Raw genomic sequence first — 18985 nt, forward strand, 5'->3', positions numbered from 1 at the left:
GCAGCGTGGTCCCTGTGGGCGCCCAAGCCACTGTGTCACTCCCAGGAGAGACATGTAGCTCAGGCGCGCTGCAGCCCCCCCCCCCCCGTGAGTGCCGCCCAGCATTTTGTCATCCCCCTCAGTGGTGACACCTGGGGCGACCCGCCCCCACTGCACCCTCTTCCTCTGCCCCTGCCTGTTGGTGGGAGGGCTCTTCATGCCATGATTCAGTTTTGGGTGAACTATCCTACATTTGGTGTCTGCTACTATGCCTCACATAACACCAGAACATTGCCAGGTAGGGCCATAATGTAGTGATGGAGCACTTGCTTGGCATGCAGAAGTTCCCAGGTTCGATCCCTAGCATCTCTGCGTGGGACTGCAAAAGACTCCTGAGAGCCATTCTAGTCAGTGCAGACAATGCTGAGGCAGATGGGCCATTGGCCTGCAAAGGCATAAGGCAGTTTGCTCTGTTTTCCTAGCACTCAACTTGCCCTGCTGGATCATGCCAAAGATCTATCTAGCTCTACATCCTGTTTCCAAGGATGACCAGCTATTTATTAGCCATTCATTGCATCAAGAGAAAAATCTAAAGTCCAGCGATGGAAGGCAGTGAAATGCATTGTCAGAAATAATAGCCAAGCTTCTCTGGTATGAAATTTCTTCACTGCACTTTGTAGCATCTAGTGTAAAATATGAGAAAACCACTTTTACTGAGTTCCCCTCTGTGGTGTCAGTCATAAACTTTACTCTGAGATCACCCCATTTATTTAATTTAATTTATTTAATTAATTTATTTAATTTATTTAATGATTTATCATTGCTTGTACATGTATTACCAGTGAATTATACTTTGTTTGTGAAATTGCCCTTCTCACAGGAGTACGGCTAATACCAACATTGCAATCATTCTGGCACCAGGTCAAGACGTATTTATTTGACCAAGCATTTTAACATTTTAATTGGTGATTTCCTTATAGCCTATTCTGCTGGTTTTGGATGCCTCTTTGATGGTGTCATGACATTGTTCCATTTTACTGCATCATTTGGCATGACTGGTTGTATTTTCTGTATTACTCTGGCCTAAGTGTAGCAGAAGGGTGGGCTACAAGTAACTAAAATGGCATATCTCTCGCTCTGTGTATATGTGTAGCCATGGGCTGGCTTTTCATAGAGTCACATGTTGTAGGTTGCAGTTGGGTATTCCTTTAAATGACCAGCGTTGTTGGGAATTGCTTGAGCAGTGAGGCCCAAGAATCTGATTTCTTCCTTGTGAACTCTGACTCAGCTTCTGCCATTGCAATTCCCTTTCCTAATAGCCATAGTTGTTGTGGTAGCGCTGTTAACCGTCACACTTGACACGATTGTGTCACTGCTGTTAAAGAAGTCCCCTGGCTGTTCAATTCTTACTGGAAAGAACAGCAGATTAGACTTCTCTGCAACATGCTTCTGCTGGAATTGCTGCCAGCTGACAAAACCTCTCGGCTATTCCCAGAAATTAGAAAGTGCAGCAGCAGCTCCGCAGTGGGCCCTGCCATTAATTTTAATAAGTTATCCAACAGTTTGCCTCTCTGTGCCTCTTTCCATCTTCCTCTCACCTCTCATATTTAGGTTTATGGTTTAATCCAGTTTTAGCAAGTTCATCTATTGATTTCTTTTTTTTAAAAAAATAGTATATATGTGACTCCCTATAAAAGATGCTGCTTAAAATATGTATATGCAAGGGTTGTAATTTTAGACTAGACTAGTTGCAGCACATAGTTCACTAAATCTCTGAGGATATAAAGTGGAGAGCTATAAAAAAAGTGCAGTGAGTTAGATTTAGGAGTCCTCAAAATACGTAATTTAGGATCTTAGTGCTCTTTTAGACTTCAGTTATTCATTTCAAGACACATCATAAATGCTCCTGTAACTAGCACACTTTAAGGTCATTTGAAGTCAAGTTCCAATAAATGGACATATTTCATAAATAGGTTTGTTTTGGAGTGGTTGCCAAGGCTCCCTATTGTTCTTGATTTTTCTCTCAGGTTGTGCAACGATGGGTATTTCCCAAGTAAACATCTCAGTTAGGATAGTTAATGTGCACCAGATAACTCTGAAAACTCTACTGCTAATAAGTGTTATGATTCTTGTATACAGCCATACCTCCGGTTGCGAATGTGATCTGTGCAGGAGGGACGTTCGCAACCCGCAGCGTTCATAGCCTGAAGTGCTGGGTCTGCGCATGCGTGTGACGTGATTTGGCGCTTCTGCGCATGTGCCTGATGTCATTTTGTGCTTCTGCGCATGCAAAAGTGCCGAAACCCAGAAGTAACCCATTCGGGTACTTCCGGGTTTGGTGCGGTCCGCAACCCAAAAACGCGCAACCCGCAGTGTTCGTAACCCGAGGTATGACTGTACTAGTATATAAGCAGACAATCAGCCTTGTGTGGATATCCAGCAAGTGGCAGATCTCCTGAGCCTCAGTGCGTATGAGCAAGCAAAGTTGTCCTTGTCCCTCTGGCTGCCATTGGCTTAGCTGCTCAGGTGCCACCAAGGAGCAGGGCAATACATGCAGGATGATCCTGGTCTACTTTTTGTAAAAGCATTTCTCTTAAAAATAGGTGAGTGAGGCTGCCCTTTAAAATGGTTCCAAAACTGCAGCAGATCCAAAGTAAGGCAGTAGGAATATTCTTGGGAACTGCTAGATATCATAGATTGTACCAGTAGTTATCTGCACTGACTTTCAGTTCCTCGATGGGCCCTGTTCAAATTTCTGGTATTAACCTTTACAGCTTAAAACAGCTTAAGGCCAGACTATGGGAAGGATTGCCTCCTTCTGTGTACAGTATATGTGCCCAGTCCTTAAGATTGGAACCAAAGGCCCTTCTCCAGAAGTTTGCCAAACGACCTAGCTGAAGTGCCAGCTATTGGAAGGCACAGGATGGGACAGTCTTCTTGTGCTCAAACCCTGCTTGGGTTTCCCACAAACATCAGTTTGGCCCCTGTGAGAACAGGATGCTGGAACTGACTGGCCTGATCCAGCAGCTGCTGCTTCTGTTCTTATGAGGTGAGGCCCTTGGTCACTGGAGAGAAGCCCTTTTCAGTGGTGGCACCCTGGATATGGAGTGCTCTCCCCAAACAGACTTTCCTGGAACTTGCATCTCTCTCTTTTATTTTCTGAGATTTTTTTAGTTATTTGCTTTTCCATGTTATTTGCTCTCTGTCAGGATTCAAAGAATGCATGAAGGCGCAAACTGGAACTGGAATCTCGGTCCCCCATGTGGCTGTATATATGAGTGGTGAGTGATCAGAAGAAGAAAAATACTGTGCAGTTGTGGCCTGGGGCTTCATGTTTTGCACCTGCCCCCTGGAACCTAGTGCCAGCCCTGTCACTAAGGTTTATACCTTAGTTTATACCTTAGCTTTCCACTCCTAAATGGAGGTGCTCTAGAGAGTTCACGAGGGACGCGGGTGGCACTGTGGGTAAAAGCCTCAACGCCTAGGGCTTGCCGATCAAAAGGTCGGTGGTTCAAATCCCCGCGGCGGGGTGCGCTCCCGTTGCTCGGTCCCAGCGCCTGCCAACCTAGCAGTTCGAAAGCACCCCCGGGTGCAAGTAGATAAATAGGGAGCGCTTACTAGCGGGAAGGTAAATGGTGTTTCCGTGTGCGGCTCTGGCTCGCCAAATGCAGCTTGTCACGCTGGCCACGTGACCCAGAAGTGTCTCCAGACAGCGCTGGCCCCCGGCCTCTTGAGTGAGATGAGCGCACAACCCTAGAGTCTGTCAAGACTGGCCCGTACGGGCAGGGGTACCTTTACCTTTACCTGGAGAGTTCACAAATAAACAAACAAGTAAATAAACAGAAGAATTAATAAATAAGAATAACATTTAAAGTTATATTAAAAACATCAAATAAAAATCAGTAAAGAATCTAGGCCTCTAAAGCCATACACAAACTGAGGTAGCCTGAGAAATATATTTGTTGTTCTTACATCCTTTTTTTTCCCTGCATCTGGCTTGCTTGCCTTATCTGACTCAAGAGCCCACAAATTAGATCTGCAAATGTGTGCAGCCACAGAGACTTGTCTTGGGGTCATGCCGCATGTCATTAATGATTTTTCTTCACCCCATACCCTTCCTTCCTTGCTGTTAATGTATTTGCTGACAGCTGTGGTTAGTGGCATGGCGCAGAACCATCCCTTGAGCTGAGTCCTGGGAGCGTGTGCATTATTGTGGTACTCAGCTGGATGGAATGCATTGCTCCAGGTCAGTCCTTCTGGAAAGGCAGCCACTTAGAAGAAACTAACTCACTTCTGTGCAATATGCGAAAGCTCTGAATTTTGTGCTGCTACATTGCGTGTGTGTGTGTGTGTGTGTGTGTGTGTGTGTGTGTGTGTGTTTTAAGGTGAGTGCTATACAGCAGAAGCACAGGAGATTCAACTCTTTAATGTGAAATACTTTTAGCTTCAGGTAGTAGTCATGTTGGAAAATGTGAATGGTTTTGCACCAAGAGAGATCAAAATAGGGTAGCTGCAGAACAACTGTCCTCTGAGTTTCACTTGTGGGCTCCAGCATTATGAGACACTGAATGGTCTCCCTGAAATGGAAAATGGAAAATGACTATAAGTTAGTAAAGTCCCTATCACTGAAATAGGCAGGAAAATGTGTGAAAATATGCATTCCTTCCCCACCCGTCCCCCCGATTGAAAATAAATGGTAGGTTTTTTTCAGGGACTTTGGAATATTCTCTGTCTCTCTGTGTGTGACTTTCTTGAGATTGTATTGCATGTGTTATGTTTTTTAAAGTCTGGAACTGAGAAGTGGATCTTCTTTGAAAAAGGGCTGCGGGGTGAAAAATTAGCTCCTGCCGATGCCTAATTGCCTTATCCCTTCAAGAATCCAAATGAAAGCTGTGGACTTGGAAGCGATACTTTAAAAAGTTAGACATTCAAAACCTGTAAGCGACTTCCCTTGCTGCACATGTTCAAAGGAGTCACCTGTTCCAAAATCTCACATGTTAGAGAGAAGAGAAGGTTCCTCTATAGGCCGATTTTGTTTAAGAAATGGGGAAGCACCATGAAATCTCAAGGGGGTGGCTCCCACATTCATTCATATACAGCACTAGATTGCTCAGTTGATGAAAGTCAACAATGTACGGATGCCCTCAATTGAAAACCACCATGTGTGATGTGAAAATAAAGTTCTTATATATGCTGTACTGAGTCATCCATACATGTAAGATATCCCTCATATCACTGCAAAATAAATGGGAATGAGGACCAGGATATCAAGAGAAGCAATGCATGTTTCTGTTCTCAGCATGAATTCAAGGAGACACCTGAATTTGAGATCTGAGAAAAGCTCTTCATCCCCAGCTACAGCCATTAAAGGGGGATGGCATTAGTTTCATGTTTAATGCTCCCTGCGCAGAACTTTTGACAGTTACGGTGTATTTTAGATGACAGCAAGCGTAAGTAGCATTAATGTAACTTTAGATCATCCATGACTTCTTCACTATTAATTTGTAGCATTTGATGCTGTTTAAATCACAAGTTGGTTAATTGATCAGTCATTTTCATTACTGTGATCTAAGAGATACTGTCAGTCTGGTAGATGTGGACTGCGGAGCAAGTCTGAAAAGGTTGTGTCGGTTGTGTTCACCTAAGCTAGGCATGTGTAATGTACTCCTTGAACATCGCAGTTCATCTTTGTGCAGCAATACAGGCTCTCTAGAATAACAGTTTAGATAGGATCAAAGCCGCGTCCCATACTCCTGCTGATGTGGCTATATGGTGATGTGCTGAATTTTCAATTACATTAAAAAATGTACAACACTTACTCTTGCCATCTGTTTGAAAAGCAAAGAGAAAGCAGAGGAGGAACTGTTAACAAACTGTAAAGAATAAAGAGATGAAGCAGTGAGCTCATAGATGAAAGAAAGATTTAGGAATAATAATAATAATAATAATAATAATAATAATAATGGAGAACAAGGACCCACGTAGGGCTGGCCCATTCATGAGGCAAGGTGAGGCTACTGCCTTGGGTGGCAGGATCCACAGGGGCCGCAGATCTTTCATTCCTCCCACCCTCATTCTTGATGTAGATATTCACTCACCCCTTCTTCCCTGGTGGGAAGAGGGGTGTCATTTTGTGAATCGCCTCAGGTGCCAAAATGTCTGGGGCTGGCCCTGGACTCAAGACAGGGTATTCTTGGTGGCTGCACCCTTCTTATGGACCTCCCAGGGGAAATCAGGCAGTCTCTCTCTTTAGCTCCTTCCAAAAGCTTTTTATACATCTAGGCTTTGGGAGGCTTTGAAGGAAGGCTTTGCACTATTGCCTTTTAGTGTGGTTGAAATTATGTTTAAATTGTTTTAGCTATGCTTAGAAGCATTGCTCACTGTCCCATACGACATCCATATGGTGGCCAGTTGGAATGAATAATTTAATTCCTGCATTGCAGGGGGTTGGAGTAGATGACCGTTGGGGTCCCTTCCAACTCTACAATCCAATGATTCTATAATGCAGCAGCACCTATATTGCATCATTCATTGCCTCCCTGTGTTAGAAAAGCATCCACGGTGTTCAGTTTTAGACAACAACCTAAAATGTTTATTTACACAAGCTTATCCTTATATATTTTACCTCCATTAATGTTTAAAATTTTAAAATTATTGTTTGCCTCCTCTATACTTTTACTTGTTTCTCTTTAATTTTAATGAATAACAAAATAATTATAATTATAATAATATACTGCCACATGATCCTTCTATGTTCTTCTGATTTATATTGTTTTAAGTTTTTACTTTTTATTTTTTATTATTTATGTACACTGCTTTGACAAAAAAACCAATTTAGTAGTATAGAAATTAATGTATAAAATAAATAAACAAATCCATATGTACAGTAGTTCTTGTTGTAACCTACTCTGGGCTCCCTTTGGAGAAGCAGAGCCAGTTCTAAATAACAAATAAATAAATTTCAAATTATCATAGACTTGAAGGTGGTTTTTGCCTTATTCCCTGTGGGTTGCTGGGATTGTGGCAGAATCACACCTGGTACTCCAGGTTGTGGCTTATGTATCACAGCCAAAGTCAGCTGAGAATCAGATAATTAAAACTGATGTGGAAGGGAACAATTGCATGTACTCTAGTCTTTTAATTATAATAGGTATAACAATATGCAAGCTTGTTTCTAGCTTTGTGGATCTTTAGAAGATCAAGATGTGCTAAAATTTTAATCCTTAATTCCTCAAGATCCCAAAACTGCTATAAAAATATTTTCTTGCAACATTATTGTCGATATATAATAAAAACAGGGGCCCCCATAGCAATCATTAACCTACAAGAAAACATATATAATGCCATCAGTTTCCACATCTAGTACTAATAAATATTTGCAGTAGGGATGTCAAATGAATAGACAGGGTTATATTTGTTCTCCTATCACCTTGTTGGATGATAACGCCAAGGCCTGATGCCTCCCCACAACTCAGTGTCGCCCGGGATTCATCACTCTGGTCTCCCATCACGCTGATGTGGCCGATATCCAAGGACATGAGCACACGACAAGCAGAGTTCAAGACAGAAGCTCAGCCTTGAGGAGTAACATCTAAGCTTAATTTATTGCAAATTAAATCAAACGTAACAGAACAAAGAAAACATGGCTCCTCTCTCTGTCTTTCTTCCTCGGAGAAAGAGCTGTAAAAGCAAAAGCTATACAGAGCGGAAACAGCGTGTCTCCCTTTGCGTTCACAAGACTCCAATAATCAGTGCTGGAATGTAAACGGACACGTGACATGTAACAATCCCACACACAACTGCAGCACAGGAGGAAAGGAATTCTCAACACACCTTTCGTTTCCCTGTTAAAGGGGGAAGGGGAGCCAATGCCTGCACTTCTAAATGTATTCAGTTAGTGGACTGGCTACCTTGACTTTCTGCACCTGCCAATTTGCATTGGCTTTAAATCTCTGTGATGTGCAGGAAAGTGGTTTTGCTGGAACAGCCCGGCAGCTTGCAAGGATCTTCCTTGAAAATTATTGCGGCTGGTTCACACACATGCAAAAGACTACTGAAGGAACCTGCTGTTTTTCCTGGATGAGGATGGCTGCACTGAAGTCTTCCCCCAATCACTGTTGATTAGTAAATATGGCAAAACTGACTATGCTCCATTAGCCAAGGAACTACAGCCTGCACATGTCTCCATCATCAATGTTATTTCACTTCTTCAAGCTAAATTGCAAGACCTGCTGAAGTGGCAGTTGCCAGGCTACATAAGATCTCCTCCTTTTGATGAGCATCCATAGAATTGCATAGTTACTCCTTGGCATGCCAGGACTTTGAGAACTGTTTCTATCTACATTACATTATATTATATTATACCCATAGAGGCTAGTGGCGTGGGGCGCCGGGGCTCCAAGTTCTGGAGGGCGCCAGGCGAGAGTCCAGGGAACACTGAATGAGTGCCGTGAGTGAGCGAAGGTGTGTGCGCCGCTCCTGCCGAGCATTGGCTCGGTTATTTTCCCTTTTAGCCTGCAGGTGCCAAATTCTGCGTGGCGCCAGAAGGCTAAAAAGGGAAAAAAACTGAGTCAACGCTCAGTGGGAGCGGTGTACGAGCCCCCTCACTTGCTCGCTCGGCGCAGGCCCACTTGCTCGGTGTGCTGAGCCGGGAGGCGCCGTGTCCAGCCTCTGCCTCTTCCCTGCTGGAGGAGCCGCCCTCCAGCCGCTGCCCGCCTCCTCCAGCCCTTAAAAAAAGGTCGACAACTCTGGGATATGCTTAAGACGGCCCTGATATTATATACAGCTAGAACCAACTGGTTGCGTGGGAACTGGAAGAAGCACAAGAAGGGGAAGTTTTGATGGCATACCTCAACAGGAGCAGGAGAACTATGGACCAACCTATGTGGTCTTGGGCTCAGTTTCAGGGTAGGAATAGTTTTGGTTGTCCCAGTACTGTATTTATCCTGAGAACTGGACTGGAACAACGCATCCTTGCTGGTTTCGCTGGTCCTCTCAGCTGCAGGGTATTGCATTGACCATGGTACCCTTGCAGATGGATTCAGTGGCGCACAGTGTTATGCTAGTACAGGTCCTTTCTGGAGGTGTGGTCTCAGAAGGTGTTGCTGGAGGGCTGTTTGATATCTTAGCCATTGTTCTGTGGATTCCTGCAAAGTTCCATCTTGCCCTCCATGTTGTTTAATGTCTATACAGTTACCATATTGGCCTGAATATAAGCCTCACTTTTTCTCCAAATTCCGACCATGAAAAGTTAAAGTGCGGCTTAAATTCGCGACCTTACAAAAATTGGCTTTTACGATATAGCTGCTGAAACAGACATACGGTAAAACGGAACGGGTGTGAGTGCCTGCAAAATTTTAAGAGAGCAGCTTATATTTGGATATTGTCTTTTTTTCTTTTCTTGAATTTTAAAGGTGGAGCTTATATTTGGGTGTGGCTTATATTCAGGCCAATATGGTACTAGTTAATCTGGATATTTGGCATTCGGTGCCATCAATATGCAGATGACACCCTATTTCTCTTTTCTCTCTTACTCTAGAGATAGTTGACCGCATGTGGGTTTAATCTAGATGAATTTTTTTTGTCTGTAGGGCTGATGTAGAGATTGGCATTCAATCTGCATTATATTGGGTAGCATGAAAATGCAGGTTTATTATTTCAGAGTTATGCTGGACCCAGCTTTGACTTTTAATTCCCAAATGTCAGTTATGTCCAGGAGTTCCTAACTGTAATCCGGAGGCTGGTGGGTAACTATCTCCAATTCTGGAGACTGCGAATCTGAGACCGGGTTACTGTAATACACACTATAATTGGTTGCCTATGAAAAGTGTCCATAAACTACAATTGGCCCAGCTGTTAATAGGGACTGCATAGAGGTAACAACTATCTTATTGAAAAAACTATACTGAGCTCTAACCTGTTCCCAGAACCAATTCCAAGTACAGGCATTTCCCCACTTACATGTGACCAATTTGCAATGAACCGCATATAAGCATGGCACCAGAAAATAAATAAATAAATAAATAAATAAATAGGATCATGCCAGGAAATTGAGGGAAAGAGCTGGAGAATCCTTGTGGCTCATGAGGATGTGAGGAAGCCCAAAGAGACCAGAGTCACAGCAGGGATAATAATAATAATAATAATAATAATAATAATAATAATAATAATAATTATTATTATTATTATTATTATTATTATTATTATTATTATTTATATCCTGCCCTCCCCAACCAAAGCCAGGCTCAGAGCAGCTAACAACAAGTAAAAATAGCACAGTGTGCATAAAATCACACAGTCAATTAATTAATATACCGGTACATTCTAAAATCAATTCATAATCAAATTAATGGCAACCATTACTGCAACAACTTCTGCATCAATGTGCAGTCGTACCTTGGTTCTCGAACAGAATGCATTCTGGGGGTCCGTTCGACTCCCAGAACCCTTCAAAAACCAAGGCACGGCTTCCAATTAGCTTCAGGAGCATTTTGCAGCCAATTGGAAGCTGCGGAAGCCATGCCAGATGTTCGGCTTCCGAAAATCATTCGAAAACCAGAACAGTCACTTCTGGGTTTTGATCGTTCGGGAGCTGATTTGTTCGGGAGCCAAGGTGTTTGAGATCCAAGGTACAACTGTAGTGTTATAAAGGTTTGATTAGTTTGATTTTTTATCTAGCACTAGGTATATCTTTGGGGAACTGAAAACCTGCTTCTGTGATATGGTCTACTTGTTTAAAAATGGAATTAAATGGAGTTGCACTCTTCCATTTCAATTGTGTTATTTCATTTGAGAAGGAAAATAGAATAAATAGAACAATTTAACATTCTCATTAACTGTGGTTTTGAGAAAAGTATTGAAACATGCTTGTCTTATGTTCACTTCTGACTCCTTGCTGCTAAAAGACCAAATCCTATGTATAAGAAGCCAGAATAAAGCAAACCAGTGTAAACTAAGCCAGTGTAAAGTTACCCCAGATCCAAATCCCATTCAGCAGTGGGGAGAATGCACTTTTAAAGGATAATTAATTGAATAATATTTTGGAATCTTGTGGATGGAATGAATTTGAATCTTTTGAAAAAGCATGCTATCCTGTGGAGTAGTAATAGAAAATGTTGCACTGTGTAGTGGTTCACGAAAATACAGGGTGTCTGCTAAAAACAACCACGTATGATTTAAAACAAAAATAATTCTGATAAGCCATGGATGAGATAGCAAGCATGTGTCTGGATTGTACTACGTTGTACTGAATTTGGGAATTCTCATGATGGAATGCTACCCTTTTTGAGGTGGAGGAAAGAATACCAACACATGAAAAACTGGCATGTAAGGGAGATGGCTGAGCGAGAGGATGTGCATTCTGAATGGAGCAGCATTAAATTACGTACACCCCACCTGAAATTTGAAGCAGTGCAGTCCAGCCACAGGTTTGCCACCTTATCCGTTGTTTGTGATAACCAGGCCATAATGTAATCAAGCAAAGGTGAAGGGAAAACACATTATAATGCTTTATTATAATTGCAATTATTTATCTTACCATCCCAACAGTTTCCATGCTGATATTTAATGAAAATTGCCTCCCCACTCCTACAATTGCTTTTACGTAGGCTTTTAATCTTGTTTCTGTGTTTGCTGTTACACTATTATGTATCATCAGCTTACTATCTTATGCAAGTATAAGTTATAGAAATTAATACTGCAGTGATATCCAGTGACACTAATTAGCTTACATTATTTTCAGTGATAAACTGTAGTGTTGAAAATCTGTTTTAGAGGCCGCCTGGGAGAAGTTACCATTGTGCTTTCAAATCTTATTAAACTTTCTTGCTGGGTCCTGTTCCTATTGGTAAAAAGGATTCTTAAGAGGATCTTCCAACCATTGCAGCTACTTCTTCCTGCGCCTACGCCAGTTATTATGTAGCTTGAAGTGGGAACACTGGAGCCCAAGGAGAAGAGCTAGCCTGTGGACAATGTGCGCTCAGACCTCAGAATGATTTTCAACCACAGAAAGGACTAGTGATGTGAGGCGTAAAATTATAAACATGTTCAGAAATCTAACATAAATACTAAGGTAATGATTCACAGATTGATGAAGTAAGTCCAAAGGGACAGTTTTCACTTTGACCACAAGAGCAATGCTTCAAACTGGCTTTTAACTGAGGCTCATCACTTTGAAATATCTGTTATTCTTCGTAAACAAGTTGTAAAACATCTTTTCTAACTGACTTCGTAAAGATTCACTAGGTAAAGGTAAAGGTAAAGGTACCCCTGCCCGTACGGGCCAGTCTTGACAGACTCTAGGGTTGTGCGCCCATCTCACTCAAGAGGCCGGGGGCCAGCGCTGTCCGGAGACACTTCCGGGTCACGTGGCCAGCGTGACAAAGCTGCATCTGGCGAGCCAGCGTAGCACACGGAACGCCGTTTACCTTCCCGCTAGTAAGCGGTCCCTATTTATCTACTTGCACCCGGGGGTGCTTTCGAACTGCTAGGTTGGCAGGCGCTGGGACCGAGCAGCGGGAGCGCACCCCGCCGCGGGGATTCGAACCGCCGACCTTTCGATCGGCAAGCCCTAGGCGCTGAGGCTTTTACCCACAGCGCCACCCGCGTCCACTAGTTATGTATGCAGGGTTCATGTGGTATGGTATTGTGCAGTTAGACTTTGCCTCTCTGGTGTTGTACCAACAGGTAGGCCAGCTGAATCACAGGCGGCTTGCAAAGTGCCAGAAAAAGGACCAGGTTAGGCAGTACACTTATCCAATTGCACAGGGCACTTATCCAGGTCTGCATCCCCAGGCACTGTGGAGACGGAGAGCATCTCATCTTTCCTGATCCCCTCGGTGTGCTTATGCATTTCCTTCACCCATATAGGCCTATGTATAGAAGCATAGAATCTTAGAACTGGAATGCAGGAATCTCAGCTAAAGCATTCGTGACAGATGGCCATCCAACCTCTGTTTAAAAACCTCCAAGGAAGGAGAGTCCACAAACCTCCCAAGGGAGACCATTCCAATATTGAACAGCTCTTTCTGTCAGAAAGCTTTTCCTAATGTTTAGTCAGACTCTCCTTTCTTGTAACTTGAAGCCATTCCTCCAGAGCAGGAAATAACAAGCTTGCTCCATCTTCCATGTAATATCCCTTGAGATATTTGAAGTTGGCTATCATATCTCCTCTCAGTCTCCTCTTTTCCAGGCTAAACATACTCAGCCCCTGCAACTGTTCCTCATAAGGCTTGGTTTCCAGACCTTTGATCATCTTGGTTGCCCTCCTCTGCACACATGCCAGCTTGTCACACATCCTTCTTCAATTGTGGTGCCCAGAATTCCAGGTGTAGTCTGACCAAGGCAGAATAGAGTGGTACTATTACATCTTTTGATCTGGACACTATACTTCTGTTGATGCAGCCTAGAATAGCATTAGGTGTTTTGTTTTGTTTTTGCTGCTGCATCACACTGTTGACTCATGTTCAGCTTGTGGTCCACCAAGACCCCAAGATCCTTTTCACATGTACTGCTAGTAAGCCAGGTGTCCCCCATCCTATATTTGTGCATCTGGTTCTTCCTGTCTAAGTGTAGAATCCTACACTTTGTCACTATTGAAGTTCATTTTGTTAGCTTGGGCCCATTTCTCCAAACTTCCAAGGTCATTTTGAATTCTGTATATGTATTCTACAGCAGTAGATAAACCTCCCAGTTTGGTGTCATGTGTGAATTTATGAGCATCCCCTCGGTTCCTTCATCCAAGTAGTCTTCATCATTACACCATCCTTACGTCAGTGCATGAATTCATATGTCAGTGCATCCTTATGTCAATGCAATAATGCCCAATACTGAGGTGGGTTGGTGAGGCAGGTGGCACAGCGTCACACATTTGAGTAAGTGTATTATCCAGTGTGTCCCAAACATAGAGATGACATTATTTAAATTTGTAAACAAACACAGAAGTGACTTAAACATAAGAGAAGTCAGTAGTCTATAGCCGTAGTCCTCAAATTTTCTACCTTCAGGGAACTATTTCCTCCTTGACTTGCCTGATGAAGACCCATCCCTCCCCCCTCCCCCCAGATGCTGCTGCAGAAGTCTTGTTCATTGTAAATAACTATTGAGACACAAATCTGCGGCAGCTTATATATTGCATGGAACAACCGAGACTGAACTGCTTACTGAGGGGGTGGGAGAGAGAATTTGGTTTGGCTTTAGTCTTTTTTTCTTTTTTTAAACAGATACATTGGTAGATGTTAGATGCACACAGTATACCAAAGGAGACAAAACAGTTTGTAAAGGGGGGAGGGTTACTTTTCAAATATATGTTTGTAGATATATTATAAAATCTCTTTCTATCTGGGGGCCCTTTTCCAGGAGACTGGCTCTGTTTTCTTCTCTACTGAAGCTTCATTAATGTTGAAGGCAGAGGGTGGGTGGAAACGAAGCAGGAATGAGAGGGGGGGAGCATCTCCCTGCCCTTTTTGAGCTTGCTTCTTTCAGGTAACAAATATTCCAAGTCAGAATTCTCATCCTGCTCTGCTCCAATTACTTGGAAATAGTAAGTATTTGCTACAAAATGATTCAATTTCGTGTTTAAGTCTTTATGACCCAATCACATTCCTTTATTATCAGACGCAGCAACAGAGTTAGTGGCCGAAGCTCATTCTGTTTCAGCTTTATGCCTGAGCCTCGGAGAAACTATTGCCTGCTCCTGTATCCACTTCACTGCACAGCCCTTAGGAAACCCACGTAAGAATAAAGATAGAGGGGCTTTGGAGTAAACCAGAAATCACAAAACCAGATTAACCTCCTGTGACTCCTGCGCCTCAGGGGACAGGGTCACAAAAGAGGCAAACCTATTAGAATCCAATGGAATTGCATAGTATTTACGGTAGAGTTTTATGTGGATAAATGAATGGACCGCTGTAGGAAAATACAGTTTGTGCTAGACCTTTGTAGCGGCTAAAGGGTGGCGTTCCCAATAAATATAAGCTTCCTCCTTCCTGTATTTGAGTGAAGCAATTAAAGCCACTCAGGTTGCAGTGAAAATAGTATTTCACACTTTTGGGGGCCACTGAATCCTCATTTGGTTCAACATTTTGATTCTTTATGTGTGAAATAGGATGCAAATTCCAGCTGTTCCTTTCTAAATGTCACCACCCCAACCAGAAATACCAATACAGTAAATGTCTCTGAATCAGAAGCCTCAACTATCCTCTGTTCAGTGCAACAAATGGAATGAAAGCACCCTGGGAAGGCAATATACTGTCTGTGCAGGGATACTATTGCAGAGCATCACTTCTCTTTTATTTATCAATTCCACACTCTGGAGCTGGAAATGCTGCTCATATAAATGCAAGTTTTTATCAGAGCTGACAATAGAATATGACCTTAAATGGCTCAGGACTGCAATTCCTCAAGAACAGCCTCTCCCCATATGAATCAGCCCAGACCCTACAATCATCATCACTATATCAGGCCCATGTGCCGTCTCCACGAGAGGTCAGGAGAGCGGCAATACAAGAACAGGCCTTTTCTGCAGTGGCTCCCCATTTGTGGAATGCTCTCCCCAACGAGACTCACTTGGCACCTCCATTACATATCCTTAGGTGCCAGGCAAAAACATCCCTCTTCTTCCAGGCCTTTGGCTAATTAAACAATCTATGTCCTTTTAAATTGGGGGCGGGGGGGGGATAGTTTTGTTTGTTACTATGCTATTTGTTTTTGTGCTGGGCAACCCAGTCAGATGGGCATGGTACAATTAATAATAATAATAATAATAATAATAATAATAATAATAATAATAAAGAATTTAAAACCACCCTGTGATCCTTAGATGAAGGGCAGTATATTAAACAAACAAACATTATTTTGTACTCTAAAAAACATTTATCTTTTATGCTACGGCTTTCATACTGAGAGAATGAACATGAGCCTTTATTTCATCCAGTGAACAAGACGTATTTGCAATATAAATATCTCATTTAAGACCAGTTTGCAAACGTTATGTCAACGAGGCTGAATGTTGGAAGATTCAGGGAAGATGCTTTTTGTGTCTGCTCATGATTTCTCAACTGAGTGAGCAGATGGAGTCTGTTTTCCCCAGCAGCAAGCTCAGCCCATGGACTTCATTTGCTGCCCAGGAAACAGCCCAAGGGGGTTCCCCTTCAGAATGCAATCAGCAAAGGAGTGCTGGCTCTCAGTGGCGCCCACCAAGTGCGGTGAGTGGACTCCTGCACCGGCTGCAGTTTCAAAACTATCTTCAGAGGCAGCCCCACATACAACACACTGCAGCAATCTAACCTAGATTACAGTAGGGCATGTATTCATTTAACATGAAACGGGGGGCAAATATTTCATTGGATTTAACAAGTTAAAATGAATCAGAAATAATTCTGAAGGTTTTTCTGCTAAGTTTCTGCAGAAATGGCAAAACTTACAGGAAGACGTAGAGACAATGACAATAGAGATTTTAAAAAAGACTGGGAACCATTTATGTTGTATCTACAGAAACAGTAGAAAGAATTGGACTCACCAGTAGGGTTTGAGTGAACGCTTACAATTAAGAAAATAAGTGCACAGTTAAGAAACAACAATATGCAAATTAATTAAGTGTAAGGTGTAATTTGAAAGAAAATTTGGTATAAAAATGGTAAGAATATAAGAGCATTCAGTAAAAAAAAAAGAATTGTAGAAAGTAAGATAAAATTAAGCAGAAATAGCATATATTTAAAGAACCAGAAGAGGAAGTTAAGGGAAGTCATGGGGTCAGGAGAACTTTTTGTATTTTTCGTCTTTTATGTGTCAAATGTGTTGAATATTAAATTGTAAAACCTGATAAAAATTTATATAAAAAAGAAATAATTCTGAAGGTGTTTTTTTCCAGTTGTATTTCCCTTTCATTCTTAAAAATAAAATCTGAATTATTTTGCTTGAATCTGGGGAGAAATAGCTACAGCCTCAGAAGCAGCTGTTGCCAGAAAGAAGGGCCAGCAGTTCTTGGTGAGGATGGGATTCCCTTCCCCAAACAGCTCCTTTGGAACTGCCTCCTTTCCCTTTTTTTAAAAAATACACCTGAGCAAGTACAGTATAGACAGAAATCTGATTTGGACATGCAAAATAAAATAAAGTTCTAAACTTGGCTGTGGGAGGACATGCCCAGTCCCAGCAGAGACCTCATGGCTCCCAGGTGGGCTGAGCAGGTGGGCTTCCCTCTCTGCTGATTTAAGGTTGCAGCAGGCCCACTCTCCCAGGCATGAAAGCAGGAACTGGATATATAGGGGCAGCTGTCACCTGCCCTGCTGTGCCCTCAGAGCCACCCCAGCTCTTATTTCCCAAGATAACAACGTACAATTCAAATACATAGGATCCAGCGCCCAGCTCACTAAGTGCGAATGGAAATTGCATGAATGAGGGCGGAAACACAAAAATCATGTAAATTTGATGCATGAATAGGGAAGAAATTGAATCTGTTGTGTAAAATGGAGGTATGTGAGAGAGGGTTTTTTAAAAAAAGAAAGAAAAAGAAAGAGAACAGCCAGCCAGAGAGTGATGTATGCAACATAGGACGGGTTCGTTTTAATTCTCCTCCCCCCTTCCTTTTTAAAAAGGCTTCTCACTTCTTTGATTCAGCTGAAAATATCGGTGAAAGTTTTAAAGATATATACCTGCATGATGTTAGGGTAAGGATTCCTGTGGTCAGTTGAAATAGGTGAGCTGAATTCTGTGGCGAAATCTGCTGGGATGAGCAGTTTAGGATGCAGCAAATCTCTGGCTGAAGGAGCTGATTTGTGTTAAATCCCCACTCCCAGCTCAACCAAAGATAGGTTGACATAACTTGCTCATCCTGTCTTAGCAGAGGCCGCTATAAATTCAGCCCCGCTGCTGAACAGCCTATGGATCCGGTGTAACTTTACACAGGCTTAATTTGCACTGACTTGTTTTATGCTAGCTGTTTGTGCATGGGGTTGCTCCCTTAAAAATAGCACACACGAAAAACAATGAGAAATACCGCCTTCAAGCTGAGATGTGTTTACTCTGGACAGATTGGTGGTCAAGGTATTTGCAATGGATGACTGCTTTGAAACAAAGTCATATTGGAACTCATGCTTCATAATATCTTTTCTGTCTCCACAAATAGGACTTCCTGTGTACCTCTTTCTTTCTTAAATAACTTCATATCCCTCACAACAATGCTATTGCCAAACATTTATTTCCCTTTTGGCTAAAATACTAGATATGCGTCTTTAAATTTACTTCAATTTACGGTTCCTCTGGAACGGCTTCATCCATGCTATATATAAACCTGTACACATAAATGAGCCCTGGTCATAGATGGAATTTTAAAGCTCCTTTTTTGTTGTTTCTCTTTTTTACTGTCAGTGGTTTTAACCTGTCATCTTAACTCATTCTCCTTAATCTCTGGACAAATGCAGGTGCAGTCAATATTACAGTCTCTGCTCCTGCCGGTTATGAAAAAAAGCAATGGCTTTAAGTTAGGCTTTTATAGTTCCAAAACTGCACGAAATTATGCTCCCCCCCCCCATTTTTATAACATCCCACCCCCTGCATCCCCGCTCTCTGCCAACAACACCTGTATTTCTGGTTATCCCATCTGGTATCAATAAGCCAGTGAATAGAAAATTGCGGACTAGGTGATTTGAGGGAACCCTCCATGGCTCAACAAATTTTCTCATGGGATTTCTGGATCAGGAGAAACTTATACTGTTCAAATGAACAATTTACCAGGCACTTTCTTACAAAGTCTGGGCCTATAAGAGATTTTCCTAATATGTCTTCCCATAAACAATTTATAAGGCATTTCCCTCAATTAAGTACATAAATTCTTAAGTTACTGGATTTGCTGAAATAGATCAAGGGTTTATCTTATAGCCACATGCTGTAAGGGCCATTCTATATATTGTCCTGGAATTAGCTGTGCAATCTGTTCTAGGAGGGGTTGCACTGCCCCACAGAAACAGGGGACTCAGCACATTGGGGAGGGGGGTTATATGTGTTATAACAC

The 18985-nt window shown here is 42.3% G+C and overlaps 1 protein-coding gene across 9 annotated transcripts in view; it reads left to right on the plus strand.

Annotated features, from left to right (window-relative positions):
• Positions 1 to 18985, plus strand: part of PCDH9 (protocadherin 9) — a 737830-nt gene that overhangs the window by 618899 nt on the left and 99946 nt on the right. For 5 of the 9 annotated variants that reach the window (XM_028728398.2, XM_028728399.2, XM_028728401.2 and 2 more), the window contains one exon: positions 3189 to 3260. The exons of the other annotated variants lie outside the window; for them this stretch is intronic. In XM_028728398.2, coding sequence (XP_028584231.2) covers positions 3189 to 3260 — 72 coding nt within the window. The remainder of the gene's footprint in view (positions 1 to 3188; positions 3261 to 18985) is intronic. 9 annotated transcript variants of the gene reach the window in all.

The sequence above is a fragment of the Podarcis muralis genome, chromosome 4 (genome assembly GCF_964188315.1).
Source record: "Podarcis muralis chromosome 4, rPodMur119.hap1.1, whole genome shotgun sequence".
Classification (NCBI taxonomy): domain Eukaryota; kingdom Metazoa; phylum Chordata; class Lepidosauria; order Squamata; family Lacertidae; genus Podarcis; species Podarcis muralis.